Here is a 10,802-nt window from a genome sequence, read left to right as displayed (position 1 = left end):
CTCTGTCCTTCAGAGTAGGAGTGTACCTGGATCACAGAGCAGGTATTCTGTCCTTCTACAACGTCTCTGAAACCATGACTCTCCTCCACAGAGTCCAGACCACATTCACTCAGCCTCTCCATCCTGGATTTTTTCTTCATTTCAATGGAAGCACTGCAGAGTTGTGTAAACTCAAGTAGTCAGCAGTCAGCTGCAACATGTGAGGTTCTGTTTTAACTGAGATGTTTTTGTCTCCATCTTTGTTACTTAGTGCTCATTGCTGTCATGTTTCCACTCTGCACTTCTCAGAGATCACTTGTTGATGAAGTTTGAGTACAGCTCTAGCTCTCTCTGTTATCTACCCAGTTCTTCTAGTTGATTTCATTTCAGTTATTTGATCATTTTAAAAAGAAGTATTATGCAATATAATGTAAGGCACCTGGTTAAAAAGCAACCATGAACAAAACACGAGAATGTCCAAGGCTTATTTCCTTATATTATTCCAAACAATCCATAACCTGTTGTTTGGTCTATATAGTTTTGTTTTCTTTGTTGCATATTTGTATTGTTGTTGTAATATTTTGTGTTGTTTCTGTTCCACTGCATGAGTCTTACTGGAGCAGCACTACAAGTCTTCTCTTTATTATATCTGAATAGTTGTTGATATGTTGAGTTTGTTCCAGACATTTTAACTTTTTAAGAAAACTGAACTATAAATGTAATCATTCATATTATTATAATCAATAGGGAGAGCACTCATTGTTTTTGTTTTTTATTTGTTTGTAAATGGTACTGCTCCACACTACATGGGCTCACAGATAGGCATGGTTCATACTCAGCATGGACACAACACCAGGGCCAGTGTGCGCTCATGTATAGTGCCACGGGTGAACGGTGTAGCTCGGAGCTCCTTTCTTTACACAGGGATGTTACTGTGGAACAGCTTTCCACTAGGCATCAAACTCTCAGAGTCTAGAGGGGGTTTTAGAAGTCAGGTCCATGCTCATCTCTGGAGCAAGGTGACTGGGTAGGTTAGTAGGCCTAATTGGCTGTTCCTGTGAGCATAATGTGTTTTACTGTGATGACTGTTTTATATTCTTGTGTAAATATTTTGATGTAGTTTCTAATGTAATTTGAGTGGGACTAAAAGGGATGATTTTAGGATAGATTCTCTTGAAGTACCATATTTATTGGTGTCTCAATCTATATTATGTTTGTGATTTTGCTACCGTTTTTTTAGATGACTATTATGTTTTGTGTTATTGTCTGTCCTGTTTTTAGAACATCGGGGACCATGTTGGAAATAAGTGTTTACACTTTTACATGCTATCCCTTGGATCTTGTTGTTGTCTCTATATCCATTAATAAAGTCAATCAATCAATCAATCAATCAATCAATGGTTTTGATCCACAGTGCTGACATGCTGCTTTAACAGATGGTGTGGATGAAGTGAATGTTCTGTCGATGGAACAACAGAACCAGAATCTTGTACCAGCTTTTAATGACTGAATCTGTGAACAAAGTCAATGTTTGCACATATGTGACCTGCTCTGACCAAATCAGTCACATGTAGCACAGGCCCGTTTGTGTAGTAACGTGAATTTATGATTTCTTTTAATTTTGGCTGTTTTGGGGTTTCACCAGATTTTAGCAAAATAAAGCATTGGCTTTCATTCTGTGTAAAGATTATTGTGAAATTCAAACGTTAAATATAGTTTTGCAGCTTATAAATTACATTTAAGTTTAAGTTATCCTTTATTTATCCCCATGAGGAAATTCATCCTCTGCATTTGACCCATCCTCTACTAGGAACCTTCCTAGAACTAGGAGCAGTGGGCAGCCGCAGTGCAGCGCCCGGGGACCAACTCCAGCTCTTTTGCCAGCACCTTGGTCAGGGGCACTGACAGGAGTATTAACCCTAACATACATGTCTTTGATGGTGGGAGGAAACCGGAGCACCCGGAGAAAACCCACACGAACACGGGGAGAACATGCAAACTCCACACAGAAAGGACCTGGGACGGACCGGGGTTCGAACCCAGGACCTTCTTACTGTGAGGCAACAGTGCTAACCACTGAGCCACCGTCCTAAAATGAGTAACAGCAGAACTAGCCTACTTTGTCAATTTTTTAGCTCGTTTTTCTCAGAAACATAGTTTGGAAACAGTCCCGACATAAAGCGGTGTATCTCACTCAATCTTTGGAGTACAAAGATCATTTTGATATCAGCAGAAAGCTTACATTCTCCTCTTTCCAACAGTGTATGAAACTCAAAATGTTTGTTGGGGTCAATGTGACTGATTTGGATAGAGCAGGTCACATATGAACAGTGTTTTTCCCCATCCCAAGAATGAATCAGGTTTTTCTTCTGTATTCTGTGTTTGCCATTGTAGTGTTGGCATTGTTATGTGTGTGTGTGTGTGTGTGTGTGTGTGTGTGTGTGTGTGTGTGTGTGTGTGTGTGTGTGTGTGTGTGTGTGTGTGTGTGTGTGTGTGTGTGTGTGTGTGTGTGTGATATCACAAGATTATTATTGGGGCTATTTGATGTTGTGCAACATCTTTGCTGTTTATTGTTTGCTGACTTTGCTCTTAAGTTGTTATTCGACATTAGATCAGAGCCACCTGATCATCTGTGTCATCATTAAACTGAATTGCATTGAATTGATTAATCTCAGGCAGTCTCTCTAAGCTGCTATAAATAGTGTGGAATGTACAGTATATGACAGTACAACTGAGCCCATTTCTCCTCTAAAACACAAACCTCGACTGTAAAGGCTCGCGCACACCTTCAGTTTCTTGCAGACGTGCATAAGAGGAAATGTCCATTAGGCGAGAGAAGAGAGAATTCCCGCACACAGTTATTTTACTTGCAATGAACTTTATTACTGACACATCATTTTGGTCCTTGGACCTTCTTCAGGTAAAACTGTTTTAACCTGACCACCTGATGATAATGGTAATAAAGTTATTTTCTCATCTTTCAAGAAAAATGTTTGACAGAAGTTACTGTCCACATACGTGTAATTGATTGTTACTTGTCTGACTAAGATCTGCTCTAAATTGTATTATGTATTTGGTGTGGGTGTGTGTGTGTGTGTGTGTGTGTGTGTGTGTGTGTGTGTGTGTGTGTGTGTGTGTGTGTGTGTGTGGGTGCTTGCGTGTGTGCGGGGGGTGGGGGGTGGATGGATGAGTGGCTGGGTGTGTAATAATTGATATAATGACAGGTAGTGCTGGTTAAAATACACAAGGCAAACAGGATGTTTCTTTCCAATGTCACGGCAATAAGCAGTGGCTGATTTGGCTGCCTCAGCAATATGAGAATAAAGGCTAAATATGAAATAAGATTAGACACACAACACACTAAGTATAAGGATAAAGATTACATTTGCTGTTACAGTTGGTTATGTGTTGCTTAGTTACTAATAATGAGAATGTTCATCTTTGCAGTGTTTGAACAAGAAGTCATGATATAATGGGTCAAGTGGGCGGGGCTGCATCATGAGGTGAATGGTAAACAAGGGCAAAGTCTTCCTGGTATGAAACACCTGATAACCGCTCCCTCTTCTTCCTGCTCTCAAACAGCACTGAGCCAGTTCCATTCTGTTCACATCATATGTGCTGGTTTGAAGATGGGTGTAAACAGCATGCTGTGATGTGTAAGAGCTAACGAGCCCATTCACCACAGAGCAGCAACAACACCAAGAAAAGGAATCGATTTTTGGTTTGGAACAGAGCACAACTTTTATCTGTTGTGAGAAAGTGAAACTACCTGAGATTCACTGTCACTGAGAAATGGCGCAGCAAGGAATTCAGATGGACGAGGCAAAACTCTGCTGTTCGATCTGTCTGGATCTACTGAAGGATCCGGTGACTATTGCCTGTGGGCACAACTACTGCATGAGCTGTATTAAAAGCCACTGGGATGGAGAGGATCAGAAGAAAATCTACAGCTGCCCCCAGTGCAGACAGACCTTCACACCGAGGCCTGTCCTGGGGAAAAACACCATGTTAGCAGAGTTGGTGGAGGAACTAAAGAAGACCGGACTCCAAGCTGCTCCTCCTGATCGCTGCTATGCTGGACCTGGAGATGTGGGCTGTGATTTCTGCACTGGGAGAAAGCTGAAAGCCCTCAAGTCCTGTCTGATGTGTCTGGCCTCTTACTGTGAGCAGCACCTCCAGCCTCACTATGATGTAGCTCCATTTAAGAAACACAGACTGGTGGAAACCACCATGAAGCTTCAGGAGAACATATGCTCTCGTCACGACGAGGTGATGAAGATGTTCTGCCGTACTGATCAGCAGTGTATCTGTTATCACTGCTCCGTGGACGAACATAGAGGCCATGACACGGTCTCAGCTGCCGCAGAGAGGACAGAGAGGCAGAAAGAGTTTGGTGTGAGCCGGCACAATATCAACCAGAGAATCCAGGGCAGAGAGAAAGACGTGAAGGTGCTACAACAGGAGGTGAAGGCTATCAATCTCTCTGCTGATAAAGCAGTGAAGGAGAGTGAGAAGAAATTCACAGAGCTGGTCCGCTTCATTGAGAAAAGAAGCTCTGAGGTGAAGCAGCAGATCAGATCCCAGCAGAAAGAGGATGCGAGTCAGGCTGAAGAACTTCAGGAGAAGCTGAAGCAGGAGATCTCTGAGCTGAGGAGGAAAGACACTGAGCTGGAGCAGCTCTCACACACAGAGGATCACATCCACTTCCTCCACAGTTACCCCTCGCTGTCACGTCTCAGTCAATCTACAGACTCACCCAGGATCGATACCCGTCCTCTGCGCTACTTTGAGGATGTGACTGCAGCTGTGTCAGAGGTCAGAGATAAACTACAGTACATTCTGACAGAGGAATGGCCTAAGATCTCACTGACAGTGACTGAAGAGGATGTTTTACTGCCACAACCAGAGCCCAAGACCAGAGCGGACTTCTTACAAAATTCACGTCAGATCACACTGGATCCAAACACAGCACACACACAGCTGTTATTATCTGAGGGGAACAGAAAAGCAACACGCATGATAGAAGCACAGTCATATTCTAGTGACCCAGACAGATTCACCTCCTACTCTCAGGTCCTGAGTAGAGAGGGTCTGACTGGACATTGTTACTGGGAGGTGGAGTGGAGCGGGAGGTTTGTTTTAATAGCAGTCTCATATAAAGATATTAGCAGAACAGGGTATGAAAGTAGATTTGGAAACAATGACAAGTCATGGGCATTAGAGTACAACTGTTACAGCGATAGTTGTCAGTTCAGACATAAGGGTATCACAACTCCCATCTCAGCTCCTCTGTCCTCCAGAGTAGGAGTGTACCTGGATCACAGAGCAGGTATTCTGTCCTTCTACAACGTCTCTGAAACCATGACTCTCCTCCACAGAGTCCAGACTACATTCACTCAGCCTCTCTCTCCTGGATTTTGGCTTTATTTCAATGAAAGCACTGTCGAGTTGTGTAAACTCAAGTAGTCAGCAGTCAGCTGCAACATGTGAGATTCTGTTTTAACTGACATGTTTTTGTCTCCATCTTTGTTACTCGGTGCTCATTGCTGTCATGTTTCCACTCAGAGATCACTTGTTGATGAAGTTTGAGTTTGTGTCATAGGTAGTGTGTGTGTGTGTGTGTGTGTGTGTGTGTGTGTGTGTGTGTGTGTGTGTGTGTGTGTGTGTGTGTGTGTATGTGTAGTCCCAATTAAACAAATGAATCAAACAAGCTCATGCATCACGACACGGTTATCAATTAAATAATTCCAGTAACCTCACTTCAATACAACAGGTAACGACGTTACCTAATGTTAAAGTTTATAGGGCAACAAAAGATGTGGATATTGTGGTGGTTGTATATTAATAATGCAATGGGATTTCACCAGTTGTACTTGTATATTGTTTGTATGATTTGTGATATTTTGTGTTTTGTATGAATTATTTTTAATGTACCTTTTGATTGTCTCCTGCTCAGGGACTACAGGTGCAAATTAGCTCTTAAGATAACCCTGGCACATTTACATTGATATTGATATTGATGTTGATTAATGTGCACTGTCCCTGATAAAAAATAAATAAATAAATAAATCGATTTAAATGATTGGCTCAGTGTGTGTGGGAGCAATGCACGGCTAGTGCAACACATTTATCGGTCGTCACAGGAGACTAGTCGTCACATGACACGACATGACCTACCATGAAGGTTTGAAGGACAGAAGAAGTTGTGGATGTTTGTAAATTGACGGCGAAGAGTGTGGCTCTGTGTGAGACCTAATATGGTATTATTAGTGTATGAGACTGAATGTGACATTTTTAGCCCATAGTCAGAGACGCCCTCCAGAGGCCATCTGACGAAGTGACATCTCACTAAGCGTTACCTACTGGTTCACTGTTTAGTGGTTTAATTAGCAACGGTTGTTGGACCGCAAACAGTCTTCTGGAGCGTCAGAGTTGAGCTGAAGAATGTAGCTAAATAAATAAACAAACTAGTGAAACATTAATCCGGTGTGCTATATCTTTTTCCCACATTGCCTTGACACTGAGAAAGGGTGTCAGTCAGAGAGTGAAGTACAGCAGGAAGACTCACAAAGAGTTTAAGGTGTCGGGCACAGACCAGGCCATCGCCTCCGTTGTTCCCTGGTCCACAGATCACCAGCAGCGTAGGCCTGGCCTTGACCAGAGAACTGGCTGGGTAGGCCTGGAAGGCAGGAGAGACATCTATCTATTCATTGTATTCCCATCATGTCACATGCATTTGCTACCAATATGGCACTTTACAATACACACATCTCATTGGCTGTTTTTGTCATTTGATTGTAATCACCTGTTAATTGATTGCAATCACACTGTTATTGTCCTCCCAAGATGGCCGTGTGATGAGGTAACAGAATACTGTATGCATACAACTGTTTATTAAATTAATAGAACATTACTAAATGCATTTGAATGTGAAACATGGAAATGTTGGTGTAATAAACTTTGATTATTGCCAGTAAATATTGTGTTTCTTTTCATAAAATCAGTAACTATAATTGGGTAATTGATTGATGGGGTTACAGTATCCTACTGGTGGAAGTGCACGGTCACAATCTGGCCCTCTGGTAGTGAGCGGGGGGGAATTGTGACCCTCTCTCTATCATCAAAGTTGCCCATCCCTGTCTTATCTCATGGCCTCACCCTGGTGATGGCTGTGGCACAGCTGAGCCCGGCCAGCTCCATCAGCTGGTCCACGCTGAAGCCGTATTCAGTGAAGAGCTCCTCGTCGATGTGCTGCGCCTCCTCCTGCCTGTGGGTGGAACAACCGCTGGTCAATCCACATACTGTTTACACACAGGCTGTCCAGCTCACAGCATCCATGCACACAAGCAGGCTGACCACCGGGCACATACACCCTCATTTCTGTCTCTCGTTCTCTGTCATTTGCACACACAACTAGTGCTGAAGCGATTAGCCAATTAATCAATTAGGGTTTTCAAAGTCTAAGACTGTGGGCCTCCACTCAAACAACGCATGGGAACAGGCGCCCCCTCACTCACCGCCCTTAGTTTACTTGCATAGCTCAACTCCTGGATGCCTATGGGATCACGATTGTTAGTTGATCACATAGTTATTGAACAATTGAGCCAAGATAGCCTGATATTGCTGTTTGACATACTTCAGTTCAGACTACACCAAATACATTAAAAAAAGGTCTGTCTGAAGGCATTTACTTGTTTCTGACTCTGGGAAAAACTAATGTATGTTTGAACTATCTATTGAACCAAATCACACACATTTAGGCTATTCTATGTGTATTAGGCTAATGTAAAAAAAATCACTTCCATTCACTGAGCCTCCCTTGAAACTGTTTGGAACCCCCCTAGGGAGGCCCGCCTCCCACTTTGAAAATCTCTGAATTCGGTGATCGTCAGAAAATTAATTTGATTGTAATTCTGATAATAAATGAACTGTTTTAGTCATTTATCAAGTAAAAAATACCAAACATTTGCTGGTTACAGGCAGCTCCAAGAATGCTAAGATTTGCTGCTTTTCTGTTTCATATCAAATTGAGATTTTTGTTTATTTTCGTTGCAGCCGTACCCTACTCCATCTCCCGAACACCATCTCTCTTGCCCATATGTTTATCAATACAGTTCATACTGCACTGCTCAATGTACTGTACAAGGGCTAAATAAAGCTTTTACCCGAGGTATTTGATGGTGTGGGCCATGGTGGACGCTTGTCTGCTGGTGGAACACTCCTTGTTGTGGTTACTTGCTGCAGCGGTCAGAGGACATGACCCTGTCCGGGCGAGGACTGCTGAGGCCCGAGAGCTCACCAGGAAGCCGATCCCAAACAGAGTCCGCAGACTCAACATCCAGATGGATCCGATACCTGCAGCAGAGCAGAGACTGCAGTGATCTACCTGTACCTGAGCAGAGCGATGTCCACACCTTACATCAGTTCAACCTTTTATTAAGAGAGCCATAGGCCGTATGGCTGTAGTAGCCTAACCCAAAACAAGGAATATAGAGCTTTTACTTGTTGTTATGAGACTTGGGCAATAAGTCAACATTATTGTCTATCATCTGTCTGACGGTTTTCACAGAATTGTCAGTCCTGTCCTAGTAGTCCTGTCAGCATCAGGAAGTGAGCTGGGGTTCAATTTAGAATGTTTATGCTGTCAAGTTAAAACAGTCTCTAGAATTATATAGTGATAAAAAGATGATGAGAGAGAATATAATTCATATGAGAATTAATTTCAATTTTGCACAATGTCAGCAAACATTGTTATACGGTATATCAATACTAAAAAGAATCAGCATATTATTGTGATGTTAATCTCAATCATTTTAGCCCAACTCTACTACATGTATGAATTTTAGTGAACTCTCTGTCTGTAGAGGGGAGAGGATCACATCATATGCCCGAAAAACAGTTCCGAAAGGGGCTAGGCCAGCACCAGCCCAAACACTGGACTACCCACCCTGTGACCCTGTGACTGTCCCACACAGACAGGACAGGCTTCACCACCTCTTAACTGACATTTCTGAACCAACAGAGCATTCCTCGGGTCGCTAACGTTAACATTATATGGACGAGAGAACACGTGTGTAAGTAGGCTATAAGATGTCTTTTGAGTTTTGTGAATAAGCACAAAACATTCAAAACGCAGCATAACCAAAACACATTGAGGTCAGACAGTCTGACAGCAGGCTGCTAACGCACCTGTCATAAGCTGCTCGTTTCGTCACAAATGATTTGTAACACTCACCAAACGTTACTTCCTGATTACAACTTTAATGCACCGTGTACAATAAAGCAATGATGTGACTTACAAATCAAATGTGCTTCAATAAGGCGTGGGACGTGCAGCAACACTTGAACTTCAGTGTTTGTTTATGTCAGCGACTGAGTACTTCCTGGTTTGAAAAAAGAAAAAGACTGATTTCAAAGTAAAAGTCCTCCATCTATCGTCTACATCCAGCAGAGGGCGCCATGCGAGCGATTTTAGCTGTTTGCAATAGAGATGGATGGAGGTAGTGAGAGTCTTTTATAAATATTGCATTTGTCTATTGTGGCAGAAATCTGAATAAATAAATAAACAAATAAATAATGTTATGCTTGATGGTGTTTAACAATAAAATGTATTTAGTTTCTAATACAGTTGGTGTTTCGTGTGATAGAATAAACAAATGTCTAATGCTGACATTGTAACTCCTGTCAAATGTCAGTAACTCTGCTATGCTAGGGAAGGAAAACAGATTATCCTACAAGTAGTCTCTCAAGACTTTCGATTTGCATGAAAAAACTGTTGAAGACCTTCAGACCATTCAGTCTCTCACTCTCTCTCTCTCAGTAGTTATTTCCCCATTTTTAGTTAATAAATTATAGTTTTTACTTTGGTGTATGACTCACCTCACACATTAACTATAATCAATAACTGGTCCGGACCTCTGCTGTCCAGCTCCGTGCCCCCGCTGCCCCCCGCAGGAGGAGGGGGCAGCAAGGCCACAAAGACCCCGCTGATGCTGCCTTCACTGGCTGCACCCAAAGGCCCACAGCAGTTGGACTCCTCTCAGGTAAGATGGCATTTTCAGAAAGTTCATATATAACACTATAGTGTTTGTTTCAGTATACCTGGCTTTAGGAAACTACAGTAGTAGGTTTACTCAGTCACAGGAAAGACAGTCAGTTTAGTCTACTATTCTGAGACTAAAGACAAGTTGACATGAGTCATGACTCAAATTGTGTTGCAGTAAACCCCCACCACCCATCCACAACTAGGTTAAAAGAGACAAAGAATGGTCATCTTTGTCTCTTTGTTTGCAAGAAGGATCACAGATGAGTTCTTTATTAATGTGGTTTAGGATCTTTCACATGGAGCTTCAGCTTTTTGATTTTCTGGAACTCTTTCCCATCACTTCAATGCTTCTGGAAAATGTAAATCAGTCCATTTCGAAAGATGCCATGTTGCAACATGGGTTTTGCTCTCGACTGTATTAATTCATTCTAATTCAGCAACAAAAAGACAAACAAAAAGCTTGTTGTTTTTGCACTCATATGCCCTGTTATATTTGTACTATGTTGTAAACGGAGTCCACAGCACAAGAATTTCACACGTGATACTTGTACCATGGAGTGACAATAAAAATCTTGAATCTTGAATCTTGAAAAAAAAAACTTTCAAAGCCCAGCTTGATTGGAATGACACTGTTTCCTATCTGGTCTGGCCCAGTTTGATAGCATTATGTAGGCCACTTCTCCACTTTCTCCTGGTTCGCTCTCCCTGCAGAAGGCCAGGGACCCATGTGTCATAAATCTCAGGTGTGGAAGCTGATATCCGTCACCTGCTGCAGCAC

At 42.3% G+C, this 10,802-nt stretch overlaps 2 protein-coding genes across 3 annotated transcripts in view; one reads left to right on the top strand and one right to left on the bottom strand.

Moving 5' to 3' along the window:
* LOC310785710 (uncharacterized protein) overlaps positions 1-5,445 on the top strand; it is a gene marked incomplete at both ends in the record, with an annotated part of 19,520 nt that extends 14,075 nt beyond the window's left edge. Inside the window, one exon of the mRNA XM_083646848.1 lies at positions 4,363-5,445. Within this exon, the coding sequence (XP_083502974.1) occupies positions 4,363-5,445 (1,083 nt within the window). The remainder of the gene's footprint in view (positions 1-4,362) is intronic.
* Positions 1-9,362, bottom strand: part of naxe (NAD(P)HX epimerase) — a 36,807-nt gene extending 27,445 nt beyond the window's left edge. The window contains exons 1-4 of one of the 2 annotated variants that reach the window (XM_083646288.1): positions 9,279-9,362; positions 8,145-8,334; positions 7,138-7,246; positions 6,548-6,658 (exon numbers count right to left, since the gene is read on the bottom strand). In XM_083646288.1, the coding sequence (XP_083502414.1) occupies positions 6,548-6,658; positions 7,138-7,246; positions 8,145-8,317 (393 nt within the window). In that variant the 5' untranslated portion in view covers positions 8,318-8,334; positions 9,279-9,362. Of the gene's footprint in view, positions 1-6,547; positions 6,659-7,137; positions 7,247-8,144; positions 8,335-9,214 lie in introns of both variants that reach the window. The other variant, XM_083646289.1, reaches the window with a different exon arrangement.
* Between the last annotated feature and the right edge of the window lie 1,440 nt (positions 9,363-10,802).

This window comes from Poromitra crassiceps (genome assembly GCF_964638095.1).
Source record: "Poromitra crassiceps genome assembly, chromosome: 11".
NCBI classification, from domain to species: Eukaryota; Metazoa; Chordata; class Actinopteri; order Beryciformes; family Melamphaidae; genus Poromitra; species Poromitra crassiceps.
Note: the sequence above shows the minus strand (reverse complement) of the source record. Positions and strands in the feature narration are given on the sequence as shown.